Raw genomic sequence first — 19,217 nt, forward strand, 5'->3', positions numbered from 1 at the left:
AAAAAAAGGGCAGGAGGATCACTTGAGCCCAGGAGTTTGAGGTTGCAGTGAGCTACGATGACACCACTGCACTCCACCCAGGGCGAGAGAGTAAGACTCTGTTTCAAAAAAAAAAAGGAAATTCAACCCCCTCCTCACTCCCCACCCTTCATAAAAAAAAAAAAGAAGAAGAAGAAGAAAAAGAAGAAAAAGAAAAAGAATTCAAGAGCCAGCACATTGCCAAGAATACCTTGAAAACTTTGATCTGGCAGCTGGCTGAGTGCAAGTGCTCGGTATATTCCCCGTTCTCGTTCTCCTTGAAGGTATCAATCTGTACTCGGAATGGCACCCCCTTTTCTCCACCATGTTTCCTCATGGTGAACTCTGTGCTAATACAGTGCACCTGAAAAGAATACAACATCGAGGCTTCAGCGCTGCTGAAGGGAAGGATTTTCACAAAGACACATGCCAAACCAGTCAGCAGTATTTTTTGAGGAACTACTAACAGCAAAATATTTAACAGGCATTATGAACACCTGCAAAACCGCTGTCCCCCTTTTTGATCTTGAAGAATTTACAGTCTAATGGATGAAATGAGAAAAACTTAAATGATTTACAAATATAAAGTAAATGTATAGCTCTAACAAAATGCTATCAAAAGCTACTGTGAAGAATTAAATTCATTAACTGCTTCAGAGACTATAGAGTTAACATAAAAGATAAATGATTTTTGTTAGTAAGTTTCCTTGACTTTAAGGAATATTTTCGAAAGAGGTGGCACCATCCGCACTGGGAAAATAGTAAATATGAAAGCTCACAGCAATAGGGGAGAAAATAGTTGCTTGGCTACTGCATAATGCCAGATTGTGAATCTTAATAGTGGAACCTTGACTGACTAATCATTTACTAGCTTGGGTAAGTTACTTAACCTCTCTAAGCCTCAAAGATTATTCCTACTCCAAAGATTATCGTAGAAAGTCTTAAAATCATGTATACAAAGTGTTTACTTAACACAGTGACTATCTCATGTTAACTACTCAATAAACTATGAGCTATCATTAATACATATAGGGGCTTTCAAAGAATCTACTCAAAGAATATAATCAGATATGCAAATCAAATTTTAAGTAAAGGCTAGGCTTGGTGGCTCACACCTGTAATCCTAGCACTTTAGGAGGCCGAGGAAGGAGGATTGCTTGAACTCAGGAGTTTGAGAGCAGCCTGAGCAAAAGTGAGACCTCATCTCTACAAAATGTAGAAAAGTTAGCCAGGTGCACAGTGGTGTGTACCTCTAGTCCCAGATACTTGGGAGGCTGAGGCAGGAGGATTGCTTGAGCCCAGGAGTTAGAGGTTGCAGTGAGCTATGATGATGCCACTACACTCTATCCAGGGCAACAGAGTGAGACCCTGTCCCCCCAAAATAAAAAAAGTATAAAGATGTTCAAAATAACATTGGGGATAATAGTAAAAAATTAGGACAACCTAAATGCAAATAATTGTTAGGTAAGTTATGGTACACTCAAAGAATGGTATATTATGTAGCCATTAGCAAGCATTTGAGGGAGATACAAATAAATAAATTCAGGTAATTAGAAGAGCAATACAGAAACTCCTCAATGCTCTAAGACAGCAGTCCCCAACCTTTTTGGCACCAGGGACTGGCTTCATGGAAGACAATCCTTCCATGGAGGGGGGAGTTGGGAGGTTGGGGGCTTACAGTGTCAGGATGACCCAAGCACACTGTATTCATTGGGTAGTCAAACCTCTCTGCCAATGACAATCTGCACTTGCAGCCAGCTGTTCCCCAGTATGAGGACTGCCGACGCAGGTCTACCCAAGATCATCAGCCACCAGACTCTCACAAGGAGCGCGCAAACCTAGAACCCTTGCTGTATGCAGTCCACAGTAGGGTTTGTGCTCCTACAAAAACCCAGCGCCACCACTAATCTGAGAGGAGGTGGAGCCCACGTAGTGATTCAAGCCATGGGGAGTGGCTGCAAACACAGATGAAGCCTCACTCACTCGCCTGCCCACTGCCCACCTCCCACCCCAGGGCCTGGCCTCCAACAGGCCACTGACCGGCATGGGTCCGAGTTCTGGGGGTTGGGGACTTATAGCTCTAAGGCACATGTTGAGGGGTTTGGATTTGACAGTCAGGCTAGGATTTCAAATTTAATATGTTTTATCCTTTAAGAAACAAACTGGTAGTAAGACATGCTTCTTCATAACTGGAACCCCATCTGCAATGCCTTACCTGAATAAACACAGATGTTCTCTTTGCAGGGTCCCACAGGAACTCCACTGTATTTAGTTGGGTTGGATTAGCCCTAGGATCAATTATACCCACAGACATTGGGATATCTGAGAAACAAAATTGCAATCATTGAACAATTCTGAGAGCTACTCGGTTTTAGTTAAGAAAGCACTAATTCTTATATTACTTGTCCCTAGTTACAAAGATTTTTGTGTATCACACCCTAAATTTCTTTTTTACCAATGAAAAAGGTTTGATTACAGTTGAAATCGACTTAAGTACTTTCATTCTGAATACCTTTTTTCCTCTTTAAAGTTTTATAAATAAGGCAATTTAAAAGCAGTTTCATTTTAATTTGCCAAAATTCTACTTAAGGTGGATTAAGTCTACACACTAGCTCTACTGTCATGAAAATTGTAATTTATAATCTATTTCACCTACAGTCTTAAAATTAGTGTCACCACTAGAAGCACAAATTTGCCTTTCATTCTACACAGCAGATACTCAAATGCCATTCCCTGACTTCTATTAATATTCAAACTGGGGAGATAAGGCCAGGTGATATTATTTATTATTATAACTGTGCTATAACTATACTACTATTTTGGTATCAATGATTCACACAAGAAAGCATCCAGTGGGTCCCACTACACAGTATTAGTCGTGTTGAATTCATCCTAAGGTCAATTTACCATACAGATATCAGGAAAACTGCATGAGAACCAGTGTTTTCTAAGGTAAAATTGTAACAGTAGTACTTAATTTTGTTTAATAACTATGTTTATCAATAGAAGATATTAACCAATTGGAGATCAAAGGTACAGATGCCAGGATTAAAAGTATGTTCAGGAAAAGTGACTGTGTTTGTGAAGATCCTTCCCTTATACACTATGATTTAGGAAAGACAAATTCTACCCTGTGTAGCAAAATAGTAGGAAAAAACTAAACTGCAAACCAAGAGACATAGATTCCAATTCCAGAACTCCCACTTTAGGTAGAACATACTACTATTCTTATTCTCAAGCACTAGTAAAATACAGACACTTTCAGCACACTGGGGAAAAAAACCTGGCCCCTTTTACATACCTCTCAAACAAAATATCAGATCCCTAATAGCCAAAACAATCTTGAAAAAAAAAAAAAAAGTTGGAGACCTCATGCTTCCTGATTTCAAAACTTATTACAAAGCTACACTTACCAAAACAAGCATTAAGATAGTCACATAAACAAATGGAATAGAATAGAGAGCCCAGAAATAAGTCTTCAAATATGTGGTCCCATGGAGTTTGGCAAGGGTACCAAGACCATTCAATGTAGGAAAGAACACTCTATTCAACAAATGGTGCTGGGAAAACTATATATTCACATGCAAATCAACGAAGTTGGATCCTTACCTTGCACCATATACAAAAATTAACTCAAAATGATCCATGATCTGAATGTAAGACCTAAAACTATAAAACTGTTAGAAGAAAACATATGGAAAAAGCTTCATGACATTGGATTTGGCAATGATTTCTTGGATATGGCCCCAAAAGTACAGGCAATTAAAAAATAGGTAAATTGGACTACCTCAAAATTTAAAACTTTTGTGTACCACAGGACCTTATCAACATAATGAACAGGCAACTCACAGAACAGAAGAAAATATTTGCATAGATATATCTAATGTAGGGTTAATATTCCAGAATATGTAAAGAATTCCTATAATTCAACAACTAAAAACCAAACAACCCAATTCAAAAATGGGCAAAAGATTTGAAAAGACATTTCTCCAAAGAAAATATACAAATAGCGAATAAGCATATGAAAAGATGCTCAACATCACTAATCACCAGGGAAATAAAAATCAAAAGCACAATGAGATACCACTTCTCATCCATTAGGATGGCTATTATCAAAAAAACCCAGAAAGCAACAAATGTTGGCAAGGATCTGGAGAAATTGGAACCTTTTGAGCACTTCTGGTAGAAATGTAAAATGTATAGTCACTGTGGAAAACAATATAGTGTTTCTTCAAAAAAATTAGAAATAGAATTACCATATGATCCAGCAATTCCATTTTGGGGTATATATTCAAAAGAACTGAAAGCAGAGACTCAAACAAATATTTGTACATCCATGTTCATAGCAGCATTATTCACAATAGTCAAAAGGTGAAATCAACCCAAGTGTCTATCAAGAGATGAATGGATAAACAAAATGTGGTATATATACACAATGGACTATTACTCAGCCTTAAACAGAAAGGAAATTCTGATGTATGCTACAACGTGGATGAACCTTGAAAACATCATGCTAAGTGAAAAAAGCCAGTCACAAAAGGCCATATACTGTATGACTTCATTTACGTGACGTACCTAGAGTAGTCCAATTCATATAGACAGAAAGGAAAATAGTGGTTATCAGGGGCTGGGAAGAAGGGGGAATGGGAGTTGTTATTTAATGGGTATAGAGTTTCAGTTTTACAAGATGGAAGAAGTTCTGGAGATGGATGGTGGTGATGGTTACACAACAGTGTGAATGTACTTAATGCTACTGAACTGTATACTTACAAATGGTTAAAATGATACCTTTTATATTATGTATATTTACAACTTAAAAAACAAAACAAAATCGCCCTTAAGTAATGGAAGCAACTGGTATGGAACTGAAGTGTTTACACTTCCAACTTCAATTTTGATATCATTATACAACTAATCTTTTATGTTTAGTCCAAGGTTCATACTTACTTGAGCCTCTAACACATTTGAATCAACGTAAATGTCAAGTAAAGAAAACCAACTCTTAGTCCACAGTTAAAGCCATTTCCTAGGCCATAGATTCTCTTAACTCACCTATGTCAAGAATTCTATCTCCAGGTCGGTTCCACCTCCAGCCCTCTAGCTGTTGATGTTCAGTGTATTGTAGCCTTCTGTCATGGAACACAACACGAAATATACTCTAAAAGGATACAACAAAATCAAATGATAACAGGTTTCTTGAAAATCAGTGCTGACAAAGGAAAACTAGCAGGAGTCACTGCCAGTTAGTTTCTAGATACAACCTAAAATTGTTTTTCTTAAGACCTGTTTCACCCTAAAATCCATAGCATAACAAGTGCTATTTCAGGATACATTTTATAATTTCTCAGATATAATCATTAACTGGTACCATATTTAAAATTTGGCTTATACAGCAGTTCTAATGGTAACTAGGCAGAAAGGACTCCTATCTGAAGCATTTCTACATGCCTCTACTCTTACACCATATAATATCGGCTCAGTTCTTCAGACGTACGTGAAAAACTCGCCAAGTCCCCTGCTTGCTAACTCACCATACAACTTGTAAACACTGAAGGTAGAGTCCATTTCCATCAACTTTCCTTTTGTTACTCTTACTTTGTAGAGTTGCCTGTTAATCCCTTCACCATGTTTTACAGCTGTTGACAAAAGTGCTCTGTCCCAATCATGCTGTTAATCCTTAAAATCCTTACTGCCAATCTAGACTAAGACAACTGCTATTCATCAACAGTAGCTTCTGTTTTCCTTGCTATAAGACCAAGCAACCAAAGAGACACTGAAGCATCTCTGACAATCTCAAGGAGGTTACTTTACTCCATCCAAAAGAACTACACTGAGCCACGGGATTACCCTGGACAGGGAGTGGTAAGCCTTTGTTTCTGCAGCTCTGAAAAATTCACATGAATTGGGGGGCTTACTCTGATTCCAGAGAAATAACACAACTGTTTACCACTCTGCCAACAAATTGTGGCACGTAAAAGATACCATCAAGCATTAAGCTCTTTATGGAAGCAAAAGAATATTAGTTAAAAAAAAAAAAAAAATCAGTAAAAAAATATTGTGCAAAAGAATGATTTATTCATTTTCTTTTACCTTCACCAATTTCCCATTAATTTCTGGAAGTTCTCCAAGTTTCCTATTGTCTAGCATTCGAATTTCATAAGACTGTCCTACAAGAAAAAGTAATTACATATTATATTTATCACAAATTAACTTTGCTAGATTCAGAAAGAGTAAAATTCAGTTGGTGGAATACACAATAGTATAGTAACATTATTAGTATTGGTAACAACTATAAGCCTTTACTAGAACTAGGCAATGTGCTAAGTACTTTCATATATTATCTCATTTAACTGATAACAATTTTCTAAGGTATTGACAATCCCATTTTTACAAATAAGAAAATTGAAACTTAAAGAGTTTAAGCAACCTGTCAAAGGCCACACAATTGGTAAATAATAGAGCTGGGTAGGGTAATACTTCTCAGACAGTAACCCATGGGAATATCTAGGGAACACGGATTAGAAAGAAGGAATTGGGAACTAAAAATGGGCAGATAAGCAAAGAAGCCAGTAATATTTATATATATATCGTCAAATATGACATTAGAACTCAAATCTCTGAAGTAAGACTTCTAGTTTGACAGGTCGCGCTAGAAAGATCTAACTTTTTACATGTAAGTGTAAATACGAATCCAGCAGGTCTGTAATAATACTAATGAATGAGGAAGGATCTAACCTTGATTGAGATATGTTAGGGTTTCATCATGGAGTTTCACTGCTGGAGAGGTGGCAGCACAAAGCACATACTGAAAAGGTAGGATTTTATTCTCATTATCAGGAGGCAAACTTGACTCTTCTTGCTTAAAAATGGGCAATGCGAGGACATCACTAAAATAAAATAAACAAATTACTTACATTAATATCTGATAATGGTGCAAAAGCAGATTTATTGTTGAAAACATTTAACTGAAATTTGCTTTGGAAAGCCATAAATATTACTCACTTCAGTGGAGTTTCATCCCAACCATTCGGTTCAGATTACCTGCTGTGATATCCCCTTGACCACAACAGTGAGGATGATGACAGATATTTACCGCTAAAGCCATCTAAGTGTACAAAGAGAATGTTCCTAGGAATAATAGACACGAGTTCCTAAAAGAACTCTGAAAATTATAAACGGAGTTCCAAAATTAATTCTAGGACACTCAGTAATATATTTAAGGTACCAACTATAGTATCTTTATAACCACATCAGCTGATCTACTATAAGGACTAAAACTTCTAGAATTCCTTTAGAAGTCACATGAAAAGAACAAATCAATGACCAGTATATATTTCAAAATTGTCTTACATTCTGTGGAATACAACTAATATTGAAATGTTCCTACAGATACTTCCTCCAAGAAAAATCTTCTTATATTTATCAGTTTATCTAAACTTACAAGTCAAAGACACACACCCAATGAACTCTACACATATGTCACTCTGAAGTGCTAATGGAAGAGTACAGGACAAGCTAGGTCAGAAGTAGTAAATTTCAGTCCCTGAAACCTTAGGCAATCTTTTTTTTTTTTTTTTTTGAGACAGAGTCTTACTCTGTTGCCCGGGCTAGAGTGCCGTGGCATCATCCTCGCTTATAGCAACCTCAAACTCCTGGGCTCAAGCGATACTCCTGCCTCAGCCTCCCGAGTAGCTGGGACTACAGGCATGCGCCACCATGTCCGGCTAATTTTTTTGTATATATTTTTTTTAGTTGTCCAATTAATTTCTTTCTATTTTTAGTAGAGACGGGGTCTCGCTCTCGCTTGCTCAGGCTGGTTTCGAACTCCTGAGCTCAAACAATCCGCCCGCCTCGGCCTCCCAGAGAGCTAGGATTACAGGCGTGAGCCACCGCGCCCGGCCAACCTTAGGCAGTCTTATGCAAGCTCCCTTGTGTCTTCATTCCTTCATCTATAAAATGGGAAACACATCTGTTGTCAAGAACAAATGCATGAGAAAATATTTTGGAAACCGTAAGGTGCTAAAATGGATATAAAGGATTAGTACTAATTTTCCCTCATAAACTCTAGCTATAGATGAGTGGGTGAGGATATCCTGGGCCTTAGAGATACTATCCTGATCAGCCCTCAAATCTTAAAAGGATCTTAAGGCATGTACCAAATTACAGAGTATTTCCACTTATCTCAAGACTTGCCATAAAATTTTCAAAATAAAATTTATTTTAATTTCCTTTACAGGATATGTATAGGTACTCACTAGAATAGCTAAAATTAAAAAGAACTGACAACCCAAATGTTGGCAAGGATGTGCAGCAACCACACTCATACTTTAACAGCAGGTCTATAAAATACTATAACCATTTCTGAAAAAGGTTTGGCAGTTTCTTAGAAAATTAAACATGCATCTGTCCTTTGACTCAGCAATTCCACTCATAGGTATTTATCCAAGAGAAATGAAAACATAAATCTACCCAGAGACTTGCATATGAAATGTTCATAGCATAAAAGCAAAACCTGGAGAGAACCCAAATATTCATGCTTAAGGAAATGGATGTACAAACTGTGGCATATTCATACAATGGACTACTACTCCGCAAAACAAAGGAAGACAACAACATGGATGAATCTCACAGATATAATGCTGGGGGAAAAAAGCTAGACACAAGAATGTATAATGCATGATCCCATTTATATGACATTCTAAAACAGGGAAAACTAAAGAGAACAGTGGTTGCCTGGCCGGGCTTGGAAGGGAAATTTCTGGGGAGATAAAACTGTTCTATACTATGATAGGTGAGTGTTACATGGTTGTAACTATACAGCTTAAGTTTGTGCATCTCAATGTATATCAATTTTACCTAAAAAAAAAAAAAAAAAAAAAAAAAACTATTGAGTAGAGGATGGGGAATAATAGATGGAGGTATAAATGCTAAAAAAGTAGTAGCAAATTGATGATTTTTCAAACAGTGTGATGGGTAGAAGGGGGTTCGTCATACTATACCATTTACTTCAAGTTTTATATAATAAAATTTTTTTTAAAAAAAAAAGGAAAAAATATGTATAGGCCACAGAGTAGTTCTGGGTACAAAAGAAAGGGCAAAGGGTACATGAAATAAAATAAACAATTATGATTCCTCCAAAAGGTTAAAAGTTAGGGATCTAGTGATTTTTGTCAACATTCCCCACATTTAAAAAGGAATACACTCAAACTTTTACCTATAATTTAAACATTATACTTATAAAATAAAGAGACTAAAATCAATTTTTTGCTATTCACAGAAAAAAAAGCAATCCCTTATATGTACCTATATCCCTCAGGAGTATACACACATTTTCCCCAATACATTATAGGGTCATTACATTCAGACAAAAACACAATTGATAAAAGTCAGCCAGGTGTGGTGGCTCACACCTGGACAACATAGTAAGACTCCATCTCTACAAAAAATGTGTAAAAAATTAGCTGGGTGTTGTGGCACATGGCTATAATCCTAGCTACTCGGGAGGCTGAGGCAGGAGGATCATCTAATCCCAGGAGTTGGAGGCTGCAGTGAGCTATGAAGCTATGATTGTTTCCCCTGTGCTTCCAGCCTGGGCAGCAGAGTGAGAAGCTGCCTCAAAAACAAAAAAATAGTGGCCAGGGATGAGGGTTCACACCTGTAATCCCAGTGCTTTGGGAGGCCAAGGTGGGAGGATCCCTCAAGGCCAGGAGTTCAAAACCAGCCTTAGATCATTTGTAATTTGTTGCCAGATTAAAAAAACAAACAAACAAACAAAAAAACACCCAGCCTGGGGAACATAAGGAGACCCTGTCTCTAAAAAAACCCAAAAAACAAAAGTTGACTACACTTTACACTCGACTACACTCGTATGAATCTTACAGACAGCATTATAAATTCTTCTTGGAAAACAAAACAGCAAATGTTTTGATTATTGACCTGATGCATAGAGATGTAATACAAATTTAATGGCATGAACGCTAAAAGGGGGGAAATTTTTTTTTTTTTTGCTAATGTCTAAATAGTAAGGATATGTTATCAGTTGAATCCAGTTAGCCTAAACAGTTTTTATGAAACAGGTTTCTAGTTGCTAAAAAAAAATATTTCAAAGGCCAGAACACAGAGGGCACTTTCCTCTTCCTTAGGCTTAGAGATGTGTGTGCCTTGCTCATATGGGTTAAGAGTGGAAATGGTAGGTAATCTGTCTTCCTGTCCATACTACTTTGTCAAGTGAAACATACCACTGTTCCTCGAGACTACTTAAAACTGTAGAAGCCTGGGGTTTTCTAAAAAACTACTTAGTCCCAGTTCTTCCATTTCTTAAAATCAGAAGCTAACACTGCTCCCACAACAAATAGTACAAAAAATGATGCAAAACATCACAAAACTTAAGAAATATATTGTTAGCCTTTGGGAGACTTTACAGCCACATCATTCTCAAATTCATCGCATCTGATGATTCCTTGAAAGATTAGTGAAGATTACCAGGAAACAAGGCAAATAGGATTTTATAACATAGCAACAGGTCAACATTTATGAATGCAGGGTGTTTATTTTTTCCTTCTCAAATGTCATTGCCAAGCAAGGTTAATAAGTAGTAACAGTTCCTAGTCTTCTCAGCATCATGTGGCATTACACCTAACCCCCCATGACTAAGCAAAGGATTGTCACTTGGGGCTGGAGTTCTAAAACTGATTCTAAAAGTTACCCCTAAAATTAACTTGAAACAGTACAGCCAAACCAAATACACAAGATTATATTTCCTCATCAGAGATTTTAAGATACATAAATCCTAAATATATTTGAATTATTCATGTTCTTGCTACATTGCATTTCTTTTACTCTGCTGCGGGAGCAAAAGAGTACTAATCAGTCCCACATTCCTAGACATAAAGCGTAAGATTACTGGTAAATACCGTTCTAGGCTCCTGCTTACATCCAATCAAAAACAAACACATTTACCAAGAAACAATTTTGAAAATACAAAAGTCTGCTCTTTTCTCAGAGGTGAGTTGAGTATAGATGAGGAAAACTCAAACCCATTCTGGGTAGAACTCTTAAGTATTATAGTTTCTGTCAACGTATAATTTAGCATTTGACTATATTCTCTGATTGCTTCGTGTATTTAATTCATTTCCATGAAACATAAGCTATTTGAAGGGAAGACTTCTTTTTTATGTGCTTAGTAAATATGTATTGATATGATTTATACTTTTGTTAAATAAAAATTATACCAGTCCATTGTTTTGGACTAAGCTCCTGTGCTAGGCCCCAACAAACCAGACTAAAAATCAAAATGGAGTCACCCATGCTAAAATTCCACATCATTAAACCAGGTTATCTGATCTGACTTTCCAAGAAATCAGGAGAGAGGTAACAGCCAATTTTCCAAACAAGCCAGTTTAAATTTTGTATCAGCACTATAATGAAGTTCCCTGTGCTTTATTCCTTTCCACAAAAAGTAATCTTACGTTAACCCTATTTTTTTATTGTTCTGTCTCCTTGTCCCCACTTTACAAGAAAAAGTAACTTTGAAAAGTAACTAATACACTCTTTGTTCTTTGCTTCTACTTTATGCAGCTCTGTCTATAAAGCCATACTCTTCTACTCAGCTTTTCAGAATATTTATTCTATTTTATGGAATGAAGTGTTGCCAGATTCTAGAATCACAAATCAAGCCAATTGAGATCTTTAAACTCTATTTGTTGTAATTTTGTTCTTTGATAGTTTGCATTCCCCTGAATATTCAGTGCTATATACATTGTGATCATTTTGGAACTCTTGACATCTTACCATATCTCTAATCAAATATAAAAGTGTAGAAATCATACCTGTTAAAAGGATAAGTTGAGTATATGTTAAAAATGTGCAGCCCTAAGTGAAAATCCACAATGAGAGCAGAGGCATAGCAGAAAGCATCTGCGTGGAAGTAAGGGAGGAACAGAAGCAATATCAGGAACAGTCTTTCCTGTATGTAACTGTTTCCAGGAAGAGCTGCTTCGTGGTCCCCAGAAGTATAAATTACCCTCTTGAGATAAGGCAGCCCCTGAATGGTCTCTACTAAATCGTAACTATGGCTTAACTTCGCCCTTCAGGCCCACCAGCTGTTTGAGATGCTGTCTTCTGGAAAGAGCCTAGAAAAGGGAGAGGGTAAGGTTTGGTGCACTTTACCTTCAGTAAGACCGGCAGTAGAAGGCCATCTTACATGGACAATAAGATGTAGTAAATTTCAACTTCCCTATTTGTAACCCTCAATTAGCCTCCACTAAATGATGAAAATAAAACATTTGAAACAAATTATGCTAATATCCTTATGTTAGCTACAGCATGAAAGGGCAAGAATTGAAGAGACTACGCCCTACTCTGAGATCAGCTTCAAAAGAAAAAATAACCAGTAAATAATTGGTTGTAAAAACTTTTAAGGCCAGGCACAGTGGCACACACTTGTGGGCTCAGCTACCTGGGAGGCTGAGGCAAGAGGATCATTTGAGCCTAGGAGTTGGAGGTTGCAGTGAGCTATGATGATACCACTGCACTCTACCCAGGGCAACACAGTGAGACTCTGTCTCAAAAAAAGAAAAGAAAAGAAAAAAGAAGGTTTAAGGCTGAGAAGAAAGTAGACTGATTTTTCTGGGATTTGTGGGAAGGATGTAAAGTCAGATCAGGGAGAAGAGATGGCTCTGCAAGTTTTAACATGAAGTCGGTAAGATGTCCTGACTACCAAGTAAAGGCAAAAATTACCTTAGCTTCTGTGATTAAAGATTTCTACTACTGAAAAGTCTCATTCAACTACAAAGCAGCATATATGATTTTTAAAATTTGCCCTGCTAATTATTCTATCACCCAGAAGGTAGAAGAAATGAGTAGAATTATAATTCGGAGCCTAATTTGAGCAAGAAGAAATTGATCAGAAAAAGAGAAGTGGTAGGATCCTTAAAAGAAAGCAACCAAGCCAGACAGGCAGGAAGAAGAGTATGGAGCACACCTAGATGTGGCTCCTAGACCCTAAGAGAACAGGATTCAAACAGTAAGGGAGATGGGACCCAAACCCATGGTCTGAGGTGCTAAAAGGGAATATGATACGATTGAGGTTCTCAGAAATGAAATTCCGGCAATCTCACATTATCTGAGAGAGAGGGGTGATATCTAAAGAGACTAGCTAGAAACCTCACTTACCAACTCAGAATCAGATGGACATGCACAATATATATAAAAAGAAGGAAACTATTTTTAAAAAATGGCACTAATGTGTCACCAAGAAGGAAGCTTGAGCTGAAGCCCAGAATGTGCTGAGACTTACAAAAATGGTAAGGAAGGCACAGGCCCACTCTTTGATGTAAATGGCATATTACTTAACACAAAGCAGAGACAGAACATCTCAATTCCTGTTTTTCTTCTATCTTTTCTGTAAAGAAAAATCATCTTAACAGTAGAAAGAGAAGAACAAATATTAGAAAAAGTAGATTAATGACCAAGATAAATAAGGAGTCTATCAAAGAGTACCTATATGTCTAAATGTATGAAAATTTCCTAGATATACCAAGAGAATTAAAGAGTCTGCAGATAAGGCCGGGTACAATGGCTCGTGCCTGTAATTCCAGCACTCTGGGAGGCCAAGGCAGGAGGATCACTTGAGGCCAGGAGTTCAAGATCAGCCTGGGCAGCAAAACAAGATCCTGTCTCTACAAAAAATTTTAAAAAATTAGCTGGGCATGGTGGCATGTGCCTGTAGTCCCAGCTACTTGGGAAGCTGAAGGGGGAGGATCGCTTGGGCCCAGGACTTGGAGGTTGCAGTGAGCTGTGATCGTGTCTCTGTCTCTAAACAAATAAATAAAAATGAATAATATTAACATTTAAAAATATCTGCAGATGAGATCTAAGTGATACTTTGTAAACTCAGACAAACATCATGATTCCAATAATGCCAAATATCACGTTAGCTTTTTATATCTACAGTAGGAATTTTCAAAATGAGGGGAGAGCATATTCTTCATGCCTTATACCAGAGTAATGTGTCATGAAGTCCAAGCAAGACTGTAGAACAGGTTATTAAAAGCATAGTTCATGAATATAAACTAGCATCAGGGATCACTAGAAGCCATAAACAAACTCCATTTTCCTTTTTTTTAATATGGTTTAGCCAGCAAATGCTATACACATATAGTACCTGGATTTCAGCAATGCATAAAATAAAGTCTCTTGACATTCTTGTGCAAGGTGAAAAATATGAATTTTGTAACAGTTAAGTGGCTTCACAGATAACTATACAACTCTACCTAAAGAGTGCAGATAAATCTAAAAGAAGGTTTAGTGGTATGCCACAGGGCCCTAAAGCAACCTGCCCTCTGAAACATTTTTTATAACTTGGATGAGAACACGGAAAAGGAGGATGATCAAATATGCAAATGACAGGAACCTGGGTTGGGAGAGCAAATACCCTGTACAACAGAATCAACTTTTTAAGTAATTCTATTTGGCTGGAACAGGAGGCTAAACCTAACGATAAGATTTAATAAGGATAAATATAAAGTCACATGCTTGGAACTAAAAATTAACAACAAAATGTCTCAGTACAGTGAGAAATGACTAAGGCTTTCAAAAAAATCTATTTCAATGACACAAACAGTGTGATACGGCTGCCAAAATCACTGATACCAGGTTTCATTAAAAACAAAGTCTGAATGAAGGAAATGTCATTCTTCTCTATGCAAAGCAGATTACACTTGAATATTGTACTTAGTTCTGACTGTGGAAATTTGAGAGGACTTTAAAAATCTAAGGAGAGAGACAAGAATAAGTGAAGTAACCTAAAGTCATGCCCTATGAAGAGTAACTGAAGGGTAAGAGGATTATCTGTTCAAAGAAAAGAAGTCTTGTTAGGTCTACTCTGTAAAGAGATTCAATTATTTCTTTACAGAGATGAGTTGACTCAGGGTTGGAAGAACTGACCTCTTCAAAATGCCTTCCAAATAATAAAAGGACTAAATGTTTTGAGCCTGTTCAGGTATTAGAAGTTGGGTCTAGGAATCCTATTTATTATTAGAAAATACTAACTGGCATATAGTACCCTCTAATAGTGAGGAAATATTACTAGTTCACTGCTATTCTATGGTCCAAAGCATATTCTCCATCTGCTATAGAAGGCAGCAGCCAAATGACAACTATGGAAGCCTGTATATTGGCTGACCAACAGGCTTATAAACCTGTCTATACTTTTTTTAAAAATTTCATTTCTAGGCTGGGTGTGGTAGCTCATGTCTATAATCCCAGCACTTTGGGAGGCCAAAGTGGGAGGATTGTTTGCGATCAAGAGTTTGAGACCAGCCTGGGCAACATAGCAAGATCCCGTCTCTAAAAAAAAAAAAAAAATAGCCCGACACGGTGGTGTATGCCTGTAGTCCTAGCTACTCAGGAGGCTGAGGCTGGTGGATCACTTGAGCCCAGAAGATCGAGGCTTCAGTAAGCTATGATTGCACCACTGCACTCCAGCCTGGGCAACAGAGCGAGACCCCATCTCTTTAAAAAAAAAATTTCATTTCTACATTTGTGTACTCGCCATGACAAAATAAGGACTAGACAAATTATAATATTAATAAATGCATAGGTAACATCTACACCAAATACAAAAGATCTATCAGTGTAGTTTTTTCTGATACAAACAATTCCTAAAAATGGTATTCTTGGTTAAAGTCAAGATATATAAATGTTCTTAATTCTTAGAGAAAGTCTGTATTTTATGAACATCCACTTGGTCAAAGGTGAATATGCTCTCAGAATAATGAACTATGCTCTCAGAACACACTCTTATAAATTGTCTATGATTTAGCTGAGTAGGTGAAATACAGATTTCTTCAAGTACTGATAACTCCCTTTTTTAAAAAGTTAATTCTCGGCCGGGCATGGTGGCTCACACCTGTAATCCTAGCACTCTGGGAGGCCGAGGCGGGCGATTGCTTGAGCTCAGGAGTTCGAGACCAGCCTGAGCAAGAGTGAGACCCCGTCTCTACTAAAAATAGAAAAATTAGCTGGGCATGGTGGTGCATGACTGTAGTCCTAGCTACTTGGGAGGCTGAGGCAGGAGGATCGCTTGAGCCCAGGAGTTTGAGGTTGCTGTGAGCTAGGCTGACGCCACGGCACTCTAGCCAGGGCGACAGAGTGAGACTCTGTCTCAAAAAAAAAAAAAAAAAGAGAGAATATGGAGGAAGTATCAATGTGCTAGTTCTTGCCTAGGGAGTGATCTTTAAGAAGATTGTTAGCTTTTATCTTCGTACTTTTGGAAACCCTGCACTGCCAGGTAATAAGTCTGGCTACTCTGTTGGAGTGATCACATGGAATGGCTATGTGGAGAGGGAAAGATCCTAAAGCTAGAAAGAGAGAGAGGTCCAGCCAATCCAGTGTTCCGGCAGAGCCCAGCGCTAAACATGTCAGTGAGCCATCTTGGATGTTCCAGCCTACACCTCCAAATGACTGCAGCCTCAGCTAGCTGACACCACATGAAGTGGAACTGCACAGTCAACCCACAGATTTATAAGAAGTCATTACTTTAAGCCACTATGGTTTTTTGGATGGTTTGTTATGCAATAAGATGGTAGAATAGTTTCCAATTCCAAAACTTCAAAAGAATTCTTTGCTATACAACAAAACTTAATAGTAGTGGTGAATATGCAAAGGAAGATAAGTCAATCTTACTTAGAACAACTCTGCTTAAAAACACACACATACACACACACACAGAAAAAACAAAAAGGTACATTCCAAAAGTCATTGTGTGACATTTAAGGAAAAAAAACAACAAAGCACAAAACCATTAAAGAACACAGTATGACAATTCAGCTTTACTTATATCATCTTTTCAAACAAGTCAGCCTGGCAAGGGGGCTCACGCCTATAAACCCAGAACCTTAGGAGGCAAAGGTGGAAGGACTGCTTGAGCCCAGGAGTCTGAGATCAGCCTGGGCAATAATAGCAAGACCCTGTCTCTACAAAAAATTTAAAAACTAACCAGATGACTGTAGTCCTAGCTACTTGGGAGGCTGAGGTAGGAGGATGGCTTAAGCCCAGGAGTTCAAGGCTGCAGTGAGCTATGATGGCGCCACTGCACTTCAGCCTGGGTGACAGAACGAAAACTCGTCTCTAAAGAAATAAAGAATAAAACAACAAGTTGGCCGGGCGCGGTGGCTCACGCCTGTAATCCTAGCACTCTGGGAGGCCGAGGCGGGAGGATTGTTTGAGCTAAGGAGTTCGAGACCAGCCTGAGCAAGAGCGAGACCCCGTCTCTACTAAAAATAGAAAGAAATTGGCTAAACAACTAAAAATAGAAAAAATTAGCTGGGCATGGTGGCGCGTGCCTGTAGTCCCAGCTACCTGGGAGGCTGAGGCAGGGGCACCCTTGAGCCCAGGAGTTTGAGGTTGCTGTGAGCTAGGCTGACGCCACAGTCACAGCACTCTAGCCCGGGCAACAGAGTGAGACTCTGTCTCAAAAAAAAACAAAAAAAACGAATAAGTTAATGCTATAAAACCTTGAACTACATTACCAACAAAATACACTTATTTTCACTCTTTAGGTAAAGAAATAATATCAAAGAATTTGAACAATATGACCAGATCCCCCAAATAAACAACTGAGTAAAAAACAAACAAACGAAAAATGCATAAAAGACAGAGAAAAGGAGAGAAAATAAATGTGCTTAACAGTCTGGCTCCATTAATGGAATGATAAGACAAACACCTCTTTTCCTCTACCTTCTCCCATGCTTTATAGTCTTGTGACTTTCAAACCTCTTTGAATACCGTTCACATTTAAGTAAGCCATTTTGTATTAATACCCAGTACACACTACACATGTTTGTGTCTACAGAACTGAAACAAGTTTCACGAAACAATACTTACTAATTTTGGTAACTTCTATTTGACTTGATTTTTTTAAATGCTGACTATAACTTGCATTTTAAAACCCCTGCTCTGGTCTGTCACATCCTTTAAAACTCTGTACTAATGTAAATCAAATTTATTTATAGTCCCTTTAACAGTATTCAAAAAACTAACATAATAAAAGAAAGTCTTTCAGATCATACTGTAATTCAGCTACTTAAGAACAGGGATATTATCTACTTAAATAGATAATTAAGCAACTACAGACACTCACACAGACAGTATTCTGGAAAAGTGACTCTTCCAACTTATTGGGTCCCTTTTGGCCCTCTCATTTTTAAGATATCACATAACTCTCCATTGCAAAGCAAGAAAGACTGCCGTTAAATCTGTTATACAACATATTTATACTGAAGACTGTCTTAAATAAAACTACAACCTGGAGCTTGCTTTTTAAGTCACAAAGTATTCAGAAATAAAAGTTTTCCAGTCATCTTCCACTGTAGTTGAATATTGCATTACTGAATTCAAAGTCAGGCGTGTATGGTAAGGCATTTAAATACCAGTGGCTCCCAATCTTAGCTGTGCATTAGAATCACCTGGGGAACTTTTAAAAATCCTTTCCAGGCCATAGCCCATGTCAATTAAATCCAAATTGGGGGAGGCGGGAGGTTGGTTAGCTTAATTACTTCGTGCTGTGTATTAATAAGCCAAGGTAATGGGTTTGATCTCTATGTCATCTAGGATGACCACCTTTTTATACCAAGACCTAATTTTACAGAGATCCTCAATGGGCCATCTTGAAACATTATCACAAAGGGTGAGGAATTTTGTTGAGGTCTATGAATATCCATCACCACTACTGGAGTAAAAACACTCAGCTTGACACTGGATCAGTAAATCCCTTCAAAATCTTTTTTTTTAATTCACTAAATAGTCTTTGAGCTCCTACTATATTCTAGGCCCTATTTTAGATGGCAGGGATATAGCACTAAACAAATTAAAGATAAGGTCCCACTCCAAGGTAAGGTCCCTTTACAGAGCATATCGTTGTCATTTAAATTTCTATCTCTGCACAGCAATAAATCATACTAAATTATTCTGCAAACACCTATTGTTTTCTTCCTCTCCAGTTCATTGTCTTCACAGTATTACTAATATTCAAGGAAACATAAGTGACTTATTTAAAAATATATAGTAAAGGCCGGGTGCGGTGGCTCACGCCTGTAATCCTAGCACTCTGGGAGGCGGAGGCGGGCAGATCATTTGAGCTCAGGAGTTCGAGACCAGCCTGAACAAGAGCAAGATCCTGTCTCTACTAAAAAAAAAAA

General features: G+C 37.7%; 1 protein-coding gene across 3 annotated transcripts in view; it reads right to left on the reverse strand.

The window, feature by feature from the left end:
* TFCP2 (transcription factor CP2) overlaps positions 1 to 19,217 on the reverse strand; it is a 65,652-nt gene that overhangs the window by 18,826 nt on the left and 27,609 nt on the right. For all 3 annotated transcript variants that reach the window (XM_012653425.1, XM_012653417.1, XM_012653433.1), the window contains 5 exons: positions 6,754 to 6,905; positions 6,109 to 6,185; positions 5,071 to 5,176; positions 2,234 to 2,340; positions 230 to 382 (listed from right to left, as the gene is read on the reverse strand). In XM_012653425.1, the coding sequence (XP_012508879.1) occupies positions 230 to 382; positions 2,234 to 2,340; positions 5,071 to 5,176; positions 6,109 to 6,185; positions 6,754 to 6,905 (595 nt within the window). The remainder of the gene's footprint in view (positions 1 to 229; positions 383 to 2,233; positions 2,341 to 5,070; positions 5,177 to 6,108; positions 6,186 to 6,753; positions 6,906 to 19,217) is intronic.

Source organism: Propithecus coquereli, unplaced genomic scaffold (genome assembly GCF_000956105.1).
Source record: "Propithecus coquereli isolate 6110/MARCELLA unplaced genomic scaffold, Pcoq_1.0 Scaffold111, whole genome shotgun sequence".
Classification (NCBI taxonomy): domain Eukaryota; kingdom Metazoa; phylum Chordata; class Mammalia; order Primates; family Indriidae; genus Propithecus; species Propithecus coquereli.